The sequence below is a fragment of the Tenrec ecaudatus genome, chromosome 3 (assembly GCF_050624435.1).
Source record: "Tenrec ecaudatus isolate mTenEca1 chromosome 3, mTenEca1.hap1, whole genome shotgun sequence".
In the NCBI taxonomy this organism is placed as follows: Eukaryota; Metazoa; Chordata; class Mammalia; order Afrosoricida; family Tenrecidae; genus Tenrec; species Tenrec ecaudatus.
This window is the reverse complement of record NC_134532.1, coordinates 133,947,893-133,969,814: the sequence shown is the minus strand read 5'-3', so window position 1 is coordinate 133,969,814 and position 21,922 is coordinate 133,947,893. Positions and strand designations below refer to the sequence as shown.

Below are 21,922 nucleotides of genomic sequence, written 5' to 3'. Positions count from 1 at the left end.
TGATTTCTTATTGTCTTTATCAGAATGGGTAGCTTGCTTCTAGTCATGGCATTAAGTCATTGACTCACACCACCTCACCAATTTGGTTTCTGCCAAAAAGAACCAAATACTAGAGAAACAGAGAGCAGAAGGGCAGAACCGAAGGCAGGGAGAAGAGATGGGTAGGATCTCTAAGGAGTACCAGGGGTGGAGAGGCATGGGAAGTGAAAGGCCTTAGGCATCTCTAAGGAAGGGACAGCAATATTTTGATGGGAGTATCAAAGCTGAAATACTGTGTCTTGGGTCATGCGCCACCTTCGCCCTCAAAGTAACACCCGTGCTTTTCAACACTGTAAAGAGGTCTTCTGCATCAGATTTATTCAGCGCAATGCATCATTTGATCTCTTGACTGCTACTTCCATGAGCATTGATTGTGGATCTAAGCAAAACGAAATCCTTGAAGAAGTCAATCTTTTGTCCATTTCTCGTCATGTCACCTATTTTTGTTTTCTTGACAAAACACATGCAATCCTTGATCCTCACCAGAAAGTGCTCCGAGTCCTCCCGGCATTCAGCAAGCAAGGTCGTGTCGTCTGCGCAGCACAGGCTGTTGCTCCGCCTTCTCCAACCCTGATGCCGCACTCCTCTTCAAAGAATCCATTCTCTCTGATTACATGCTCAGCACACAGCCATGTGTGCACCTGGAATTTGGACATTCAAAAAGGAAGACCACCCCCACCCCACAAGAGGTGTTTGAAATGTGATGCCCGCGGTGAATGTGGAAACTACCACAGACTGCCCCAAACATACATCTGTCGGGGAAGGATGGGCAGAACTACTTAGTTGCCTCACATCAACTGGACACGTGGTCAGGAGAGATTGGACCGCGGAGAAGTACATCGTGCTTGGTAGAGGGGCCCTCAACAAGTGAATCAACCCAGTGGATGCAACGTGGGCTCCTCATAAGAACAATGGTGAAATGGTGCTGGCTCGGCGGGGCTTCCTTTGTTGTACAGGGGTCCCTCCAAGTCAGAACCAGTTTACAATCAGAACCAGTTCCATGGTACCTCACAATAGCAACAATGACAATAGAGAAAGGAGGAGGAGGAGGATCAGTAAAGCGAGCAAAGGTAGTCTGGGGCTGTGGAGCCAGGATAAGGATTTGTAGTTTTAATTGGTACCTAGCAAACTTATTTATTTGGTTTTGGTTTTTAAGTTCAGAACCTTGAGGTAGGGTGGGGTAGTAATGAGACGTCACTCTGATTTTAAGAAAAAATACCATCTCAGTCATATTTCAGATGGAATAGACAGCAAGGTACCTTAAGGGACTGGGCCTGTGTTAGTCTGGGTAGACTAGAGAAACAAATTCACAGACTTTCATTTGTATAGGAAGGAGCTTATATAAAGAGTAATTGTACATTAAGAAAACATCTCAGCCCAGTCCAGATCAAGTCCATAGTCCAATGTTAGCCCATATGTCCAGTACCAGTCTATACATTTCTCTTCAGACTCAACACATGCAATGGCACCAGTGCAGGAAGCTCACAGGCCAGTGGGTGGGAAGTCTTGTGGATACAGTGGTAGTAGAAGCATCTTAGTATTGGCATGGAGCCCACGTGGCTCCTCCACCTCTAAGGCTCTGGCTGAATCAACATAGCTCCATCAGGCTCATGCTCATCAGTAATGTCTCTCAGGGAGTGAGCGAATCTGGCCTCCAGTGATCTATTTATCTCCTTAGCGTCTCCAAAACGAGGCCATCAAACTGTGACCTAATTGACAGACTAGACTCCACTCCTTCACAAGTTGACAAAAGATTACCATATGTACTCATGTATAAGCCAAGTTTTTCAGCACATTTAAAAATGCAGTTTTTTGTGGTAAAAATAGGTGCCTTGGCTGATACTTGAGTATATATGGTATGTAACTGCCACAGGGCCTCAGAATCCTCATGCATGAATTTAAGAGACTAGATCAGAGGATTTTCAGGGTCCCCTTTGGCATTCAGTTCCCTCCCATACCACCAATTCCGACTCATCGTGACCCTCGGGACAGGGTAGCTCTTCACAGGAGTAGAGAGACCTACTCAGAGAACCCTCAGAGCAGCTGGTGGTTTCAAACTGCTGGCCGTGGGGTGAGCATCCCAATGTGTAACCACTGCACCACCTCCGTGAGCATTAAAATTATGAGATTACAACATGGAGTACAGTGCCTGACACACTGTAGAGGCAGCCATGTCAATGCTTCTTGCATGGATGAAATTCTGATCTATGTCTAAAACACTGGTTAGTGACATGAAGCAGAGAACCAATAGAGAGGTCTGAGGGGTCGGCCCCAATCCCAACTATGTGGACAGCCCCCCTCCACCCAGAAGAATTTACTCCAGAGGACCGCACTGAAGCTACAGCTCGGGGAGAGGGGCATGTCTGATCAGAGCACATAGGAGCAAATGAAGGGGAAGGAAGAGTAGAGCACAACATGATCCACCAAGCCTTGAGGATGATATCCCTGCTCAGAGCAGCCAATGCACAGGGAGAACCATATGGCCGGTCCCACTATGAGACACGACATCCCTTACTGACCCATAGCCCTACAGGGGACAACACTGGAGACACAGTGGTGGAATTGTGCCTGATCTGATCCCACCACACTGAGGGGAAACTCTAAGGGTGTGCAACAGCCCAGCAAGGAGATTAGAGCAAGGAAGTCCTGAGGGAGTACAAAAAATAGACTTTGGGACAAGGGCATGGGACCTCATCATACTTGACCCAAAAACACTCCTGAAGGCCAACAAACAGACCTTGAACTATTGACAAGCATTTTGTCATCATTGGTGTTTTTTTGTTATTCTTTTGTTGCTTTGTTTTTCTGTCTTGTTTTTTGTGCATATTATTATCTCTGCAGGTCTATCTACATAAGATAGGATGGATGAACAATCTGGAGGAGAAAACAATGGGACCTGGGGGTATGTGGGAGAGGGGGAGGCAAGGGAAAGGAAGTGGGTGCTAACAAACCAAGGGACATGTGAACAAGTGATCCAAAATTGATGGCAAGGAGGGTGTAGGAGGTCTGGTAAGGCTTGATCAAGGACCATGTAGCCGAGAGGAATTACCAAAACCCAAATGGAGGCTGAACATGATATTGGAGCAAGAGGAAAGTAAAAGGAAATAGAGGAAAGAACTAGGAGACAAAGGGCATTTATAGAGGTCTAAATGTAGTCATGTACATATATAAATATATATATATATATGGAAATAGATCGATGTGCATATATGTATAGGTTTAGTATTAAGGTAGCAGAAGAACATTGGGCCTCTAGTCAAGTAATCCCTCAATGCAAGAACATTTTGTTCTATTAAACTGGCATTCCATGATGCTCACCTTCCTGACACAATCCCTGGAGATAAAGCAGGTGCATAAGCAAATGTGGTGAAGAAAGCTGATGGTGCTTGGCTATCAAAAGATATAGCCTCTGGGGTCTTAAAGGCTTAAAGATAAACAAGTGGCCATCTAGCTCAGAAGCAACAAAGCTCACATGCAAGAAGTACACCACCCTGTGTGATCAAAGTGTTGAAGGGATCAGGTATCAGCATCAAAGGAAAAAAATCGTATCATTTTGAATGAGGGGGAGTGCAGAGTGGAGACCCAAAGCCCATGTGTAGGCAAGTGGATATCCCCTTACAGAAGGTTTGAGGGGAGGAGATGAGCCAGTCAGGGTGTAGTATAGCACTGATGAAATGTACAGTTTTCCTCTAGTTCTTTAATCTTTCCTCCTCCTCACTATCGTGATCCCAATCCTGCCTTACAAATCTGGCTAGACCAGAGGATGTACACTGGTACAGATAAGAAGTGGAAACACAAGGAATCCAGAACAGATGAACCCCTCGGGACTAATAAATAATGAGAGTAGGGATACTAGGAGGTTAAGGGGAAGTTGGGGTAGAAAGGGGAAACCGATCACAATGATCTACATATAACCCCCTCCTTGGGGGATGGACAAACAAAAAGTGGGTGAAGGGAGACATTGGACAGTATAAGACATGACAAAATATTAGTAATTTATACGTTATCAAGGGCTAATGAGGGAGGGGGTCTGGGAGGGAGAGGAAAAATGAGGTGCTGATACCAAGGGCTCAAGTAGAAAGAAGATGTTTTAATTATGATGATGGTAACAAATGTACAAATGTGCTTGACATACGGATGGATGGATTTAAAATAAGAAAAATAAGAAAACACTGGTTTGTCTGAGATATTTTCCTTTTTTCCCCTTAACCACTAATTTCTTTAGATGACCTAGCTGTTCCAGAGAGAGAGTTCCTCCCCTCACTGCCTAGCAGATCTCTGCCCCAGTTTTAGCTGTCTACCCATTTAATGGAATTATTTGGCAACTTCCTTGGTGAGGTACAATGCAAGTGAGTCTAGACGACTGAGCAAAGTGTGCTCAGCAGTGGACAACTTTTTTAATGGCTTGAATGATGCTCTTGTAGTATTCGCGAGGATCAAGGGTTGTCCCAACCTTGGACCAAGTGGTTTTCATGTTTTGAAAAGTGTTGAAAACTTTCTAAACAACATATGAGCAGACAATGCCTAAAATAATATTTAGCCTCTACGGGCAAAGTTTGGCAAGCTCCTTTGATAGGTTTTACGTCCACATTCTGGGCCAGGATTCCCCCATGATAGAACATCAGGCTTTAACTCCATGATGAGATCTTCTGTGAACCAGCCAAGCAGTTGTGGGGAGAATGGACTTCCTTAATACACACTTCATACACACTCCTTCATCACAACCTTGATACGATTGAGGAAGGTTTCATGCAGGCTGTGGCTTACTCGTAGCAAACTGACTCACTTTTACTGGATTGGGATCCTGCATCCTGTTATATCGTCTGCCCTTCCCAGGAGCTATCACCAGGCTGATGACCTTGGATGTATTGAGTTCAGCATTTGTCAGCCTGTGCTCTTCCTGCTTCATCTTCCTGCTCTCTGTTCTCTGCAGCTACAAGAGTCAGGAGAGACCTTCAGCTTACATTTGACCCAATAACTTGGACTGGACTGGACTTGTCCACTTCTACAACTATGTTAGCCATGGCTTCACATAAATCTCTTTATATGTGTGTGATCAACTCTTGAATCTTGTGAATATCTTCATTTTTAAGTGACATCTTTGTGTAGCACTGCTTTTGTTAGTTGGCGTTGACTTGAATTTTCAACTGAACCGCGTATGACAGAGCAGAACTGCCCCATAGGGGCAGGTTTTTAAATTTAATTTATATGAGCGCCAATTTCCAGGCTTTTTCTCATGTGGGTTGGCTGAGTGGATAAAAACTGCCAACCTTTTAGTTCACAGCCCAGAGCTTAAGCTTTGTGCCACAGGGGCTCTTTTTTGGACCAGAAGGGAGCCATTGGTGGGCCCCACCTGCTACCTTCTCTTGGGAATGGAGACTCACAAAGCACAGCATCTATAGCAGAGGCAGAAGAGCGGTTCTCTCTGTCTTCAGGAAAGGTGAAGGACCAGGTGCTGACTGGGCCCAGGGCTGCTACTCCAGCTGGAAGTGTCCTAGGAACTACCTCAGCACTTTGCCAATACCGTTTCCTGATAAAGAGTGATTATGCCAATGGCTAATGTGCTTGGCTGTTAAGTGACAGGTGAGAGATTTGAGTCCACTCCAGAGTACCAGAAAGTCCTCCTGATCTACTTAAAAATAAAAATATCTAGCCTCTGAAAACCGCCTGGAGCACAGGTCTACAATGCCGACACCTGTACAGTCATCATGAGTCGGTATCCACCCCAGGGCCACTGGCTGAATCTCAGGACAGCAGAGCCCAGGGAGGCCCGTGGCTCATGTCCACCTCTAACTCTCATTCTGTTCCCAGATGCCACCTCAGACAGTTCCCAGCGTGGGAGACGGGGGAGCTCCTTGCTCACATGGCCTCAGCTGTGGTTTGGGTTTCCCAGGAGGCTCTGGTGCATGGGCAGTATCCGGGGCTTGTGCTGTGAGATGCTGGGATATGCAAAGGAGTAGGTGTTGCAGAGGTGTCTGCTCCCAGGATGGAGAGCTCTTTGGATTCATAGTAAGAATGGCTTCTCCCACACAGTAGCCAATTCAACTTTGGGTGTTTCCCTCCAGCGATAACCAAGTATGTAGTCCTTTGTTTAATGGGGCACCAAGAAAGCCGCTCAGATGTCTGCTTTCTGTCTGAGCCGCTGGAAGCTTGGTGTGGCGCACCATCACATGGTCTTCGGAGCTTCTTAAAGCTTCTTTTCCTGGGCCTAATCCCACGGGAGCTGGATGCAATCTTTCATTAGTAATTCAGCTCCCACTGGTGTTGCACTTCCTGAGAAACTTAAATTAAGAATCAACGCCCCCCACCCCCCGCCCCCATAAACACACAATTCAGATGGAGCCACATGCTAAATCCATAAATCTTTCATGGTGACCCTTTCTTCTGGATTAGGGGGAAAACCAAAGGAAAAGAGGAGGGTGAGAAACATTCCCATGTCCCACTGGGCCATATGAGGCCAGAGCTCTTCAGGGTGAAGGTCGGCACCAAGTGCCAACTAGGTACTGGGCTCCCAGTCCCAGCTGGCCTGCTCCCTTCTCTGCCAGAGGCTTAAAACCGAGTCCCCTGACCTTTCATGCCTGGGCACTCTTGGAAGCTCAGATGTTTATGAACCAAGCTCAAGGACTCTCAAGTTCATGTTCCTGGTAGAGAGACGGAGTCAAGCGGCGACCTGGAGGATTTGAATGTGCGAGGGACTCAGGGGCAGGGTCCTGGTAGAGGGAGCAGAGGCACTGTAATCATCTGATTCTGAAACCTTGACCTGTGGTTGGGCTGAGGGTGAGTGAGAAACCACAGCAATGCACCTTCCCTGACCCCTGGTAGGTTGATGTGGGAGTGGAGGGCGACCTGAGGTACTTTACTGCTTCAGCTTTAACTTCTAAACCAAACCAGTCAAACCAAACCCACTGCCATCGAGTCAATTCCAACTCGTGTTCGGGGCTGACGGGTTAATTCCGACGCATAGCAGCTCTATATTAACAGGGGAAAAAAACCCCAAACTGCCTAAATCCACACCACCCTCACATTTGTTAAATTTGAGTCCATGGTTGCAGCCGCTGCGTCAATCCTCACCAAGGGTCTTTCCTCTCTAGCTGCCCCTCTACTTTGCCAGGCTTAATGTCCTTTGCCAGGGACCGGTCTCTCCTCATACCGGGTCCCAAGGCCTTGAGCTGAACTGTTGCCATCCTGCTCTCCAAGGAACATTCTGGTTGTACTGCTTCCAAGAGCGATGTGTTTGTTCTTCCGGCAGTCCATGGCACCTTCAGTCTGCCAACACCATTCTACAAGTGCATCGATTCTCCTTCAGGCTACCTTAGTCACTGTTCAGCTTTCCCAGGCAGAGGTGATGGAGCATCACCATGACTTGGGTTAGGCACAGCCTCGTTCTCAGTGACATTGTGATTTTTCAGTTCCGACCACGCGTGACCCTCTCTTCCTTCCAAGAAGTGAATGGTGGGATTGAACTGCCGACTTTATGATTCATAGCCCAATGTGTAACCCGCTACACCACAGTCACAGGGCTGATGGTATTGCTCATGCTAATTAGGAACTGGCTACATCGGAGCGACTGCACTCCCCAGAATAGGACTAATTTTTAGATGCTTTAAAAACACTCTCAGAAACTTTTAAGTCATCAAGTGACCCAGAAATCAGCCCGAAGGTCATTCGCCTTCACGGCACAGAACTCATGCATGGTCACATCGCTTCAGCCATCATCTGAGGCAGCCAGTTCTATGTGGGGAAGAAATGGAGGGGTTTGCTCTGCATGGTGAGGGAACGGTGTTAGCAAGCATTGCTCTTGCTGAAAAGGGGCCACGAAAGTGATTTACTTGAGGATATTAACATTCACAATTTATCATCACCCCTGCCCCCCACCCCCAAGAAGATGGGTCAGTATTTCTAAGGAATCTTGCTCACACTGTTAGCACTGGGTTGAGCTTAAAGTGCTGCCAGTACATTCTGGGTTGAATTTCCACAATCAAGGAAATACCATTCCTCTATGGTAGGTGTGACTGGAACTCAACTTCTTGTCTCACGAAGAGAAAGGTTTACTTTTGGAAGTCCTGGGGCATCGCAAGAGACTCTCAGGAGGGAGAACACCTTACCGGCCAGCATGGCCACCCATGTGCATATTTCTTGCCAACTCTGTGCATAGTAAGCGTTTTTAAGGGTTCTTGCACTTCCATGAGATACTTGGGAACTTCCACGTGGAAGCAGGTGTTCTGGGAAATGTAGTCTCGGATGTTTCATGGACGCTGAGAAGCCTCTGGCCAATTCTCCATGTTTGCCCCCTTGCCCAGCCTCATAGGGATTCAAAATGGATCACTGGAGTTAAGGCAGGTTCGTAGTCATCTTACACTGAAGATTCACTGCACGCTCACTTTGCATTCACCAACTGAGTTCCCATGGTAATCGTCTATAATAGTTACTATTTAGTATTCCCAAGAGTCTCCACGGGACTCAAAAGGTGAGGCACTTGGCTAACTGAAAAGCAGGTGATTGAGGTCCGGGCACAGTTTCACTGGAAGCAAGGCCCATGCTCTGCTTCCGGAAGATCAGTTATTGAAAACTCCATGGAACGCAGTTCTGTTTAGACACACGTGAGCTCACCATGAGTTGGCATTGACTCAGTAGCAACCACAAGTCTTAAGAAAGGTGGATGATGTGACCAGACAGAAGTTAAGCCATCGTCCTGCAGCCCGGGCTTAGCATCAAATGGTAGGTGACCGCTGTTGGTGGTGTCAAATGTGCCCATCTGACTTTCTTTGCTGTTTTAATTGAATGGTGACGCTTCTCATTTCCATGGTTACCCAGGCCTGCAGTCTGCAACCTCTTCTTAAAAGTGCAAACATCAGACCTGCAGGCAGCTTAGCAGGCCCTGGCAACATATGGAAATGCAGAATACCAGACCTTCCCAGAGCCAGTTATTACACCCCAAAGGAGGGGCGGGGAACAGAAAAACAAACTCGCTGTCCTGAAGCCACTGCTGGCTCTTAGTGACTCTGTAGCACAGAATCGAACTGCCAGGTCCGTTTCCCAGACAGTACCTCTTTAGCCCCAGGCGTCTGCCTGCATAGCTAAGGTTGAGAAGCACGCTGTGTCCAGGAGGCCTGGCGGCATAGGTTGTTGTTTACTGAGGTGTTCATAAAAATCAGCAGTTTGAAAACACCTGTCACTTCGTGGAAGAGGCTCTTAAAAAGACAGGTAGTCTAGGGTCTCCCCTGTAGTACTGGTGTGGGGGGCCACTCTAGCAGAGAAGGAGCTCGGGCACTCCCTTGCTTCCCTCCCCTTGCTCCAAGCCTGGGTAGTCATTTCAAGTTCTTCAAGGCAACCATATCTCCAAACGTCTTACCAAGAAGTGCTCTAAGGTGCAGGACCCGAAAAGCCTGGAGTCACGATTTCTGGGTGTCTTTGGGGTTTTTTGTTTTTAAGAAGAAATGAAACAAAAGGAACTGTAGTACCTGAAAGGCTCTGCGCTTCTGAAGTCACAGTAACATTAAGGAGTCCTGGTGCTGCCACAGGTGAGTCCTGGTGGCAGAGTGGTCAGGGATTGTGCTGCTAACCGCAGAGTCAGCAGTTCAAAACCACCAGCTCTCCGAGGGAGAAAGAGGAGGAATTCTAGTCCTGTATGGAATTATAATCTCAGAAACCCACAGAGGCAATTCTACCCTGTGCTACAGGGTTGCCATGAGTCACAATAAATCTGATGGCAGTGAGTTTTGGTTTTTTTAGTGGTGTCATGGATACGCTCTTGGCTGCTAACCAGAAAGTTGATGGTTTGAACCTACCTCGCAGCCCCATGGAAGCCAGCCCGGTGATCTCTTCCTGTAAAGCTGACAGCCAAGAAAGCCATCTGGGGCAGTTCTCCTCCGTCCCAGGGGAGCATTGTGAGTCAGAACCAGGGGCCCTTGACGACCACAGGAATAACAACAAGGTACAGCGTTTGCTGCAGGTGAGACCCATTGCTGCGTGGCTCTGGGCCCAGCCCCCCGGGGAAAAGAGGAAGCACAGTGCAGAGCCATCCCTGGGGTGCACGCCTTGTTGCCGCAGAGACGTGAGAAGCAACTGTCAACAACCCCGCTTACTGCCAAGCCCCATTTGTCCGCCTGCCAACAGGATTCTGAAAATGCACTTGGGGACTTGGACACGTGGCTTGGACTGAAGATGAAACTCTGCTCTGTAAAAATAGCCTTGATGAGCTGACCAGCTTGGGGATACGGCAGGTGTAGATGCTTTCTTTGGGGGTCTGTTTGTTTTATAAGATTCAGAATCTGTGTCGAGAAGAAGTCATCGTGACGCTGGTGAGAGGCTGAGATCCTACTCCTTGGCTGTTGTCCCGCCCCTGGGGCAGGCCCCCTTTAGGAAATGCTTGCACAGGTGGCTCACACCAGCTATCATTGGTGTGTGCTGGGGAGTATGCAGACCATAGTCAGGCGAGGGAGCTGTGGAGCCTGGGTGTGCTTGGGGTAGCACTCACGTTCTCATCGCCCCTGACCCCCAAAGTCAGCTTGCAGGTACTGCTTCAGAAAATGGAGCATCACTGCAGGCTGCCTGCCGCCCATCCGTGCCCACCTTTCATGACCTTGTGCCCTGGGTTCCTATCTATCCCCGGGGGCGCTTCTGGGTGGAATGGCCTTCAGTTGCAGCCACATGAGCTGTAGAGCAGCTCTGGTGACACACAGTTAAGCGCTCGGCTACCAATGGCAAGGTGAGTGGTTCAGAGACACCCAGCAGCTCAGTGAGAGAAAGCTCCGTGAACAGCCCCCGCGGAGCCTTCAGACCAGAAGAGCCTGTGGGGCGCCCTGGCAGGTACTTGGCACTCTGCCTGGTATCTCACAGACGACGCAGAGAGGGTGGGGCACTCCTTGCACCACTAAATGAGCTCTTTGGCCTGAGTCAGTAGTCCAGTGGCTTTGTGGCGTCAGCCTGCGTGGACTCATGATGGTCTCTGGGAAGGAGTTGGGGTCGGGCAGTGGGTGAAGCACGGGGCTTCTAGCAGCAGAGACCCGAGCTCACCAGCTCCTCTGTGGAGAAAAATGTGACCATCTGCGTCTGTACAGGTGAACAACCTCGAGTCTCTTAGGGGCAGCTCTACTCCACTCTATAGGGTGTCTGTGCGACAGAGGCAGGAGCCCTGGTGGTGTACTGGGGTTATGCACTGGGCTGCCAACTGTAAGGTTATCGGTTCAAAACCACCAGTCACTCCACAGGAGAAAGGTAAGGGTCACTTCCTATAAAGAGTTACAGTCCTGGACACCCACAGGGGCAGTGCTACTCTGCCTGCTAGAGCTACTTTGAGTTGGAATCAACTCAATGGCAGGAAGTGTGTTGAGTTGCTGGATGAGTCGGAACTGACTCAGGGACAGTGGGTCAGGCATGGTCTCAGAGACTGGAAATGCACTTAACTTTTACAATTACATGGTTCCTTTGCTTCTGCGCCCCTCTGGCCTCTTCTAGTAATTCTTTTCAAAAGTAGCTGAGCACAAACACAAGCACATTTCACATCTCAATACAACCACGAGTAAGCGATAATGTGTACCCAGTTTGCTTGACGTTCCAATGCTCGCCTTCGAGGCAAAGCAACAGAAAAATAATCCTCCTGAGGCTTTGGGGAGCTCACGGGAGCAGCTAGGTTCTTGAAGATGGGAAAGGTTCGATCCCACAAGCACTGCAGTCAGATATGGCGGGAACTGTCAAGAATTCCAGCACACCCACAGTTAAAAATATTTTATTTCCTTAAGTTTACACAAAATAGAGTCATGTACAGAAATAATGTCCATGACATCTCTCATTCGGTATACATTTTACAAAAGGGACAATAGCGAGTGCAAATACCTTCTGCCTCCACGTCCCGTCCACATTCTTCTGGGCCCATTCATTTTTGACTACTGTTTTATTTTAATAAAAACTTAGTATAAGCAACCACAGGCTTGACTTTGGAATCGAGTAAGTTTATTTGCAAACCAATTTCTTGAGCCGTGAATGTGACCACAGCTGGCCTGACTCCAGTCAGAAAGGAGATTCTCAGTAGACATGAGAGGATGTCAGTGACAGACAGGAAGCTCTCAACATATGTGGATTTGTTTTACATACCTACCTGTGACCCTGCGGCTCTGACCTCCACTTACTTTTCACATACATGCCATAAGGGGCTGCCATAAGCCCAGGACGTGATGGCAATGGTTGCTTCATATTTGTTTCTTATAGAGCAGTGGTTCTCAACCTTCCTCATGCCCCGACCTTTTAATACAATTCCTCATGTTGTGGTGACCTCCAACCATAAAATTATTTTCATTGCTACTTCTTAACTGTAATTTTGCTACTGTTATGAATCGGGTGACCCCTGCAAAAGGGTCATTTGACACCCCCCCCAAGGGGTCGTGACCCACAGGTTGAGAACCGCTGTTTTAGAGGGTCACTTGGGGCCTCATACAGATGTCCACAAAGGCCTGGTCTCTAATTGGGAAAGTTGCTGATACCCCCATGCTGGCCTATATATCTCTATTAATCTTGCTTGGAGCTTGCCAGCAAGCCATCATTTGAAGAAGTACCAGTAAGCACAGTTTAAATATATAAACATTTGAAAGGTTTAGCTGGCCTTTGGACCGAGTGTACACTCTTTATTTAACTTCAGGGGCAAGTGGTGGTGGGCAAGAGACCTGAGAAGGAAAAGAGCCCACACCTTGGGTTTGGTCAAAGACCCGGGCTTCAGCGGCAACTGGGCGCTCACATGTTAGTGTAGTTTTTCCTCTCTCCTATACCCTGTGGGGATGCATGGGGCTGCTAACTACAAGATCAGCAGTTCGAAATCACCAGCCACTCCTCGGGATAAAGACAAGGCTTTCTACTCCCTTACTGAGTCACAGTGTCAGGACCCCCCCGGGGGCCATTCTACCTTGTCCCAGAGGGTCCCTATGACCTCGAATCGACTCCATGACAGTGAGTTCATCATTTAATCAAGTGGCTCCTGAAAAAGAAGAGGGCAAAGGTATTGGTCTTGGTGCAGGCATCTGCTTTCTCTAGCTAGGAGGGAGAGCAACACAAACCAGCCCACCCTAGAAGCCATGGGGCAAGTAGAACTCTTCTGGGGAACAGCAGAATGCAGAGCCAACCTGCTTCTCACAAAGCCGTGAACAATTTGTGGATTTTCACTTGAGATTGGCCATCAAGGGTAGTGTAATTTCCCTTAGAAAAATGGCCCCTCTGTGCTCTGATTAAGGATCTTGACCACAACAGAGCTTCTACCAACATTAACACTTGCTTTTCAGGTCTCTCTGTGCTCAGTTCTGGATGCTGGGCCTAATTCAGCCTTTTTTTTTTTTTTTTTTTAGGCATTCCTCCAGACGGAATCAACTTGTATTACAGCATGGCCACTGCTTCCTACTGATGATAAACCAAAATATTCCCCTTACACGGATTTCCAGACTCAACCACTTGTGCAAATCCTCAGTTAATAGGGTCGTTAGGAATGCTGGCCCCTGGGCATTTCCATGAAATATGGATGACAAAGTGCAGCCCTGAGCCATTTCCCCCAGGACCACAGAGGCTACACCAGGGAGCAGAGCACCTTGCAAAAGGCCCTTCCGCAGTCACGCAAGCATTGCATCAGAATGAGAGTGAGCAAAAATTATCCAGATGTTACAAACAGAGGCGCTGCTGCTCCTTCCCGCCTTGGCAACACATAACAAACACCTTTTGACTTCAAACTGGCAACTGGAGAGAATGATAGGGAATCTTCACAAGCAGTTAGCTCCCGATGCCTTCGAGCTGGCATTGAGACGAGTGAATTTAATGATTCACTCTTGCGACTCATTGAAACCTGTTTGGCTCTTTCAGGAGAATTTCCCCTGACTTGGATGATCACCCTGGAAGACTTTGCTGATTTCAGAAACGTCTCAGCAGGCCTTTGGACCAAACCTTGTACACACATGGCTTAGAGAGTGACGTCCTAATGCCATGATCCAAAGATGAACCATGGTAATCATGTCAACCGTCATATAAACATCTCTTTCCATATTTACTCCAGATGAGGTACAGGGCAAGCCAGGCCAGGTCTATGGAAATGACAAGGCTCTGTCATTTCTTCAGTCTTATCGTCCATCGCACCATCCCATTTCTTTTCCTTCACTAGGCACCTTTCCTGATCTTTGCTATGAAACAACCACACACATTCGTTTTGGGGGCATGTGCTATAAGCACACATATTTCCCAAGTGGGCGGAGGGGAAAAGCGCCCAGTCCGAAGTGTTCTGTCTGTGGAAAGCCAATTAAGAAACTGCCTCTCAAAAAAAAAAAAAAAGAAAGAAAGAAACTGCCTCTTGGGTCTTAGGCTGAAGGAATGGTTACCATGGAAACCAATGTCCCACAGCATTGCTGGCTGCAGCAGAAACTGCCGAGCAACACGTCTTCTAACAGGGCCGTGTAGACAGCCTCCCTCATTCACCCGGGCTCTGTGGCGTGAGCACACGGGTGATGAGAAAGTACAGCAGCATACACAGCACCCCACAAACCGTTTATTTTACTAGGACTGGGTGTTAGCTTGCATCCAATTATACAAATTTGTATGGGGCATTCCTGAAGAGATCAGTTCATTTACCTTCGGCAGAAACAGCAGATTTCTAAACATTTAATATTTCATTTCTCCCATTATCTTGGAAAGCAACAACCACAAACACCTCGTCGATTTTTTTTTTCAAACAAAACAATACTCTTCAACAGATGTGCTTAAAAGTTAACTGGTCATGATTTGATTGATAGGCTAGCTTATTTAAGATAACAGTTCTCTTAAGAGGACAGACTTGACATGTATCTCCTTTAAAAAATACAATTTTTGGTCATGTGTATGATTAGTGCTCAGATCTCAAAAATAGAAAATGTCCTAAAGTGCATCATTTAACAATATAACTCCTTGAAATTATAGCGATCTGCAGTGTAAACAGTAGGGCAAAGAATACCAAAGTATATGTACAGGTACACCTAAGTTGGTGGGCTTATGCACCATCTCTGAGTGTACAGATCCACCCCAGGGCCCTTCCCACACACCGCTCAGGAGCGTCTTCGCGATTATTTCTAAGGGCAAACTGAAAGGCATTCTCCACATGCCCCCTCCCCCGCTACTCCTGCTGGACCCGAAACAACTTTCAACGGATGGATGGAGGAGAGCTGTCACCTCCCTTTAGTGGTGGAAAATGTTGCCGAACATCCAGACTTCTAACCACAGAGATTCTTGAAATCGACAACTCCCCCGTGCAGTTTTGGGTTCTCTCTCTCTCTCTCTTTTTTACTTAGGGGGGCAGGGGGAGGTACATTCTCAGAGGTCACTCTCAAGTTATAGGGAAGGGCACCCCTGATGCCCCGTTCTTCCTGCCACATATCTTCCAAAGGCAGAACCTGTTGGCACACATGGCCAAGTGTGGACACCTGTGCTAGGACCCAGAATGGTCCGGTTGGCCCGGAGCCCACGCTTCTGAGTGCTGACCCAGAAGGTTAAAACGTAGCAACCTATCACAGAGGGATGCTAGCTCACTCACCAAAGAGTGGAATGAATGAGTCAGTGCCCTCAATCCTCTGGTCTCCCCAAAATGTCTAATGTAGACAGCTTTGTGGTACAGACGTTGCAAACATGATCACAACAATGGGCCCCACCCCAGCCTTTCCCCTCTTAGAAATCTCCAGCAGCATCTTCAAATGGTGCAACTTAGATTCTGCTTTGGGCTGAGCGTTGAGGTCTTAGTGACCCTTCACTTGGGGGATTTATAGTGCAGTTTTACCTTTTTAAAGTCTCTGCTGAGTACTCAGGAGACTGAGGGCACGGGATCCCTCCCTCCCACGAGCCACTACACTGGGGGGCTGAAAACGCAGCAAGGCCTTTTGTGTTTGGCTAGTGTCAAAATGAAGCCGTGACCCCTGGACTGCCTTAACCCATGCTGGCCTGGCTGAGGGACCAACCACTGGGGAATGTCTTTCACAAATCTGCGACTGATGAGCGCAGTCGGGAGTGCAGGAAAGAATTCTCCAGGCTCTTCACCCTGATACCTGATTCGAAAGTCATCAATCACGGATATAGCTATTGCTGTCATCCCTCTGTCCTCTGCAGGCCATCAGGTCTAGGCAACAATCGAAGAAAGCCTTTGTCTGCGGAGGGCGCCCTGAAGGAGCACACCATCTAAGAGAGGGTGCCGTGGCCGATCGGGGGCAGGCGCAGCTTCCGGGTACCTGAGCGCGGGGTTGGGGGCGAAGAAGGGGGAGAAACAACAAATTCACACCAGCGGGAGAGGCGCAGCTCGGCGCAAAGGGCACAAGAACGGCCAAGGCAGCAAATAGGGCAGGTGGGCGGACTCTCAGATGCACATCCACACTTGGCAGCGGTCCACGGGGGAATACAGCCTGTTCGCTCGACAAGATGAAGTCCCGAGCTTGTGCGGAAACAATGTCTCAGTTCTCCGGGGAGAGGGCAGTTTCATCTCCTCTGTGTCTAAATGTAGTGCTTCGTCATTGGTAGTGTTGGTAGAGTTTCCACTACATTGGTGTGCGTGGGTGTGTGTGCGTGTGTGTGCGCGCGTGCGCAGGATCCTGGCGTTGCCATGACAAAATTCCCACGCCAGGTGGTTTCCTTCTCGGCTTGCCGGCAGTCGGTCTCGCAGGCGAGCGATGGAGGCAGGAGTCCATCCAGGTGGCCTGCAGGTGGAGGGCCGCATGCTGGCTGGTCTCAGAAAGGCTCCTCCTCACCCGCCCTAGCTCCCGTGCTCACCCCGGGCCCTGCAGAGCGCCTCTGTTCCCAGGCCCGCTGGCCCATTCCGCCAAGGCGCTGGGGCGCCTCTACATGGACTTGGAACCCGCGTCTCTCTTGCTGATGAGCACCTCCAAGAGCCGAAGTTTCGCCTTTATGTGCTTGTATTCGTTGTATTCTTCAGCCATCGGAGTGCGGTCTTCCTTCTGGACGTTCCTGATGGAAACAAAGGACACGTGGGCAGGGGGTCATTTTCTGCCTTTCCTAGAGAGGTGGAATTATCCCCAGGAGGCCGCCTTGCAATGTATCAGCTTCAGGGCCAGCCCTACCGGACATCACATGGCTATGGAGTCGGCCCCCCACCCCCGACCCCCAACAGTGTGTGCCTGAATTTGGGGTAGTCAGTTGGACAAGGTGTGGAATCTGCAGCACTAAGAAATGCAGCGACTCCCTCTCTCTCTGCTCAAGTGTGAGTTCACATTGAGGGTCTCTGGACACTGCAACCCTTAATTGATCATTAGAATGTAATGTTCTTTTCATCAGCATATAGGGCATCTTTGGGGGGCTCGGGTGGCGTGGTGGTTACAGGTCAGGCTGCTAATTGCAAAGAACAGCAGTTCAAAACCACCAGCTGCTCCAAGGGAGAGAGCAGGGCTTTGTATTCCTGCCAAGAGCTCCAGTTTCTGAAACACCCAGGGGCCCTTTGACCCTCTCCTGCAGGCTTGCTATGGGTCAGCATCAGCTCAATGCCAGTGAGTATGATTTTCGGTTTTTTTGGTCATGGGCCCATTAAATGTTGAATTAGGAATTCATAGCCTCACAAATTACTCACTACAAAGAAGAGATAGCAAATGCTCATTATAAAATGAATTTCGAAATTCAGCAGTTAGATCACATACTATGAGTAAGCCCTGTCATATTTTTAAGATGCACAATAGCTGTTCTCTGAGGATCCAGCAGTACGCCTGGGACAAGTGCAGGGCTAAGCACCATGCACTTGTGATCCAATAGAACCTTTACAATGACGTGATGCAACAGGGTTATGATCCACATTCTACCTCCAATTCCCACCAGGCCCGGAAGGCAGGAGGCCTCTCTGCAAAGCAGCTGGTATTACCCACCATGCACTCCTGCACGTCTGATTCCGCTTTGAAGTGCACAAGCTGCACAAAGTCAAGGCTTCCCTTCCGAACTAAGGAAGAGGAAATACAAGGAAGGCTTACTTCATGTAATTCAACAAACTAAATCTAAACGGGCCTTATTGGTACCTTGCCTTGTCCTCTCAAAGGAGCTCTTCAAAGAAGGGTTAATACAGTGGGCAATATTTAAAGTCCTCTTTCCTTATCGCTCCCTCTACATTTCCTGAAGAAAATAAATAGCCAGGGCTATCAAACGGAGATTCAACTTCCTTTGCTCGTTGGAGATTAGAATTTGACATGAAAGGTTAGTTTGATAAATAAGTGTTAGCTGAGTCTGCATCCGTTTTGGATCATATCCGGGATAGTTCTTCCCGGGGATTGCATAAACCTCATCAAATCACAGCAAACCTTTAGGGTCCTTAAGCATATCCCCCCAGGACGGGGCTACAGAGGAGTAGCCACTTTAGGGGCACCCCATCGTTCTGACCGAGAAGACGGGGTGGATGGGGTGAGGTGGTGGGGCGGGGAGGAGAAACAAACACACTACCTTCCATTTTGTCTGAAAAAATTGTCTTCAAAGTCACGAAGTTTCTTTCTAATCCTTTTTTTTTCTTCTCTCATTTCCTGAAGGTGTTCCAAGAGTTCCGGTCTAAGAGGGTAGAAGACATGGAGACACCGGGATTGAGTCTATAATGTGAGGAAGCATGTGCAGCTCCATGCAGGTTGTGGAAAGAGGGGGAAACACGCAGATGGAAACAGACCAACCCAGGTCTAGAGGGGGCATCAGTGTTAGCAGCGTGGGCGTTTGCGATCTCTGGGAAGCCCACATGGGCAGTACAAATGGTTTCTGGAGACTCCGGCCCGGTCCTACTACTTAGGAATTCCCAGGCTTTGTGAGACCCCAGGTGCTTTGTAATATTTGGGGGACAAAGATGACATCTGTGCTCAATGTGTGTGAAATTATGAGCCGCGGCGACAGAACCACACCATGCTGCTTACAGAGACCTTCCGGTTCTTTAAGCGAGGTCTGCAAAGCCCCCTAACATCATAGGGATGAAGCAAAGAGAGGAACTGAGGTTGGAAATTAAAGACAAAAACTTTACCGCCCCCCCCATACCCCCACCAGGTAAATCACTTTCAAGCCTAAAAATACAATCCAATAAAGTTATTTTTGCTGAAAGAGTTCAAAAGCAACAACACAATGACGTACATTGAAGCGGCGTGGAGATTGGAAAGGCCTGCGTCCTGGCTGCTCTTAGAAGGCATTTTATCGTCCATTGGGGAAACAAACCCATCAGTGTCATCCTCAAATTGGTCTAGGAAACAGCGCGCACTGAAGTCGGTTTTCAGGGTGACTGTGAAGTCTGGCCTTGTGTTGGTGTCATCTTCGGAACCCTCCTCTTCTTCCTGGGGATACAGAGCCACCCCGGTAAGAACCTGGTTATTTAGTGGGGAGGCGGTTTGGGGCGACACTCTCTTCAAGTATCTTTTAACAATCACCTAATTATCTGGACATCACCTAAGTGTACGATTCTAGTTTCCTCTACATTTGTATTTAGTAACACATTTAGCACATTATGGAGATAGTAATGAATATTTATATGCACAGTCTAAATAAGATACACCCCAAATGCAGCCACTCAATAGGCGAATAGACTATACAAATGTGTTCTCAACAGTTAGCTTACAGCACTGTGATCACTTGTCAGAGCTGAGAACAGAAAGAAACAACCAGCCTAACTTAAACATGCCCCAAATGCACAGTTCTATGACTGCACAGAAGAAAAGCCAGCATGGCGGCAGGCAGTGCCTTCCAGGCTATTGCCTGCAGACCCCAAGCCCCTTTCATGAAGCTAGGCACATTTTAAGAAACAGAAAAAACACAGCTTTCCCAAAGAATATGAGTAGAAATAAAAGTAGATATTATAAATACTTCTAAAATATTTTATGGTTGCTCGCAGCACACAATTTTAATAAATCTTTGAGAAGATTAAGATGTTTATCTTCTCCTAATTAGGATAATAAAATTCACGCCTTTTATCTTTTCCCCAAGGAACTTCCAAGAGTCACAGCGGTATCTTTTAGTATTTAAGTTTGTAAGACATATATGCTATTCAATGTCAGTTCTGATCATGTAATTAGGAAAACAATCAAGGCAACCTAATTTTCAATGGCAAGCTGCAGGCATATAAGCCTAAAGACCAGATATCATTAGAGATACAAAGGAAGATTTTAATTGGATTAATTTACTACCAAACTGTACAATCAGATCAGAAGAGAATGTATTACTGTCTGGAAAACCAGAAACACTACAGGAACCACAGGAAGCACAGCATCGATCGTTACAATAAAATCAAATGGCTTCCATGCAAAGGAAGCAAATAATTCTCAAGTGGCAGGCAAACAGTAGGCAGAGCAGGAAGTCAAAGTCCAAGTTTGCAAACTGCACAGGGTGGTTTTCTTATCATAAACGTTGGTATGTTTACATGGTGTCTCTGAGAAATACTGTGAACATACAAACATAAGCCCAGGAGCTGGGTGAAGACCATCAGACAACTACCATGAGAGTCATATGATAGAGACAGGAAAATGGAACTGGCCAAAGCAAAGTGGCCTTCCCGAGTTTTTAGCCACGACCCTAAGTCTTTAATCTCTCCCTTTGATCCATTGAAATCAACGTCTCATTAATAGTTTTGTATGCTTAAATACTTAAAAAGTTACATAGAATGCAAAAAAAACCCCTGTCAAATTAATCAGTCTTACGTATGGAGTTTTTATCAGAATGAATTAAGATGATGTATATAAAGTCTGAGGGTAAGTCAAAAGGTACTGCTACTGGAACTGGGGCTACAGTTTAAAATGCATGTGCTTTAAAAGTGTCTGTGTGGTCAGCGTACGGCTGCAGACAGTTAGTTTTTCTCAAGAGTAAAACGCTTGTCGCGGGCTCGTTCTTGTGCCTTCAAAGTGAAGGTCCAATTGAAACAGTAGCTTCTGAAGGCTTCTGCCACAAAGTCAAAGCAGGTCATTTCAGAAGTCCTCCTTCTGGGGACTTCAAAAGGGTTAGCTTGGCAGACTTTCTTAAAGGACACAGCATAATCACAGGACCTTATTATGAAGGCGTTTTAATAAAATTAAAAATTGCATTGGTGAAGAAATGCCAGGTAAGTTGCACTGACAACCCCCGCCACCCCTCCTCCTGCCCCCTATCACAACAACACAATTGCTCAAGATACCTCCAGGTTAGCCAGGGGTACCCCTCAGAGAATTTCATTGGGACACCTTACACTTTCCAACCCAAAGTACTGCTTGTGCCCCTTAAGACTTCCTTTTGTTCCCTAAACTCAAAGTACCTGATTTGCGTCCCTCAGAGGTGCAAAAAGTGCCATGATGCTGTGGCATAAATCAGGGTGCTAAATACTCTGGGGAAGGGTAAGAGAGATGAGAACACAGCCTTCAGAGGTACACAACCTAGTTGAATGATAGGTCCAGAAGCAACAGCTTCCCATGTTTGTGTTTGCTAAATGACAATTTCTATTATTTTGTAGCCAGACTTTCTCACTCACCTTTCTACCTAACAAGGTAACTGGCACACTAAAACCCCAAAGAAAGGAAAATAATGAAAAAAACCTCACAGCCTCGGAGTAGATTCTGACCCATGGTGACCCCCCCAAAGCCCAAACAACCCCAGTAAACACGCTGGCACGGAGGCAGTTCTAACTCATAGTGAGTGCAGAGGCCAGGGTGGAGCTGTCCTGTAGGTTTTGAAGACTGCAATCGTTATGGGAATAGAAAGCTCCTTCTTTCTCTGGAGGTGGGGCTGTTGGTTTTGAACTGCACACCTTACAGTTAGCAGCCCGATGTGTAACCACTATGCCATCAGGGCCCTTTGGCTCATTGTGACAGGGAGCACAGATAGGTGTTTTGCTGATGTTCCTCCCTTCCTGCAAGAGAAAGATAAGGTGGAACCACTTGTCCTTAAGAAGCTCAATGGAAGAAAGGATTTGGCTGGTCTGATT

At 47.5% G+C, this 21,922-nt stretch overlaps 1 protein-coding gene across 5 annotated transcripts in view; it reads right to left on the bottom strand.

Annotated features, from left to right (window-relative positions):
• Positions 1-11,757: 11,757 nt before the first annotated feature.
• The window catches only part of FAM13A (family with sequence similarity 13 member A), a 313,755-nt gene continuing 303,590 nt past the window's right edge, over positions 11,758-21,922 (bottom strand). For all 5 annotated transcript variants that reach the window (XM_075544017.1, XM_075544018.1, XM_075544019.1 and 2 more), the window contains 3 exons: positions 19,117-19,313; positions 18,454-18,555; positions 11,758-16,983 (listed from right to left, as the gene is read on the bottom strand). In XM_075544017.1, coding sequence (XP_075400132.1) covers positions 16,857-16,983; positions 18,454-18,555; positions 19,117-19,313 — 426 coding nt within the window. In that variant the 3' untranslated portion in view covers positions 11,758-16,856. The remainder of the gene's footprint in view (positions 16,984-18,453; positions 18,556-19,116; positions 19,314-21,922) is intronic.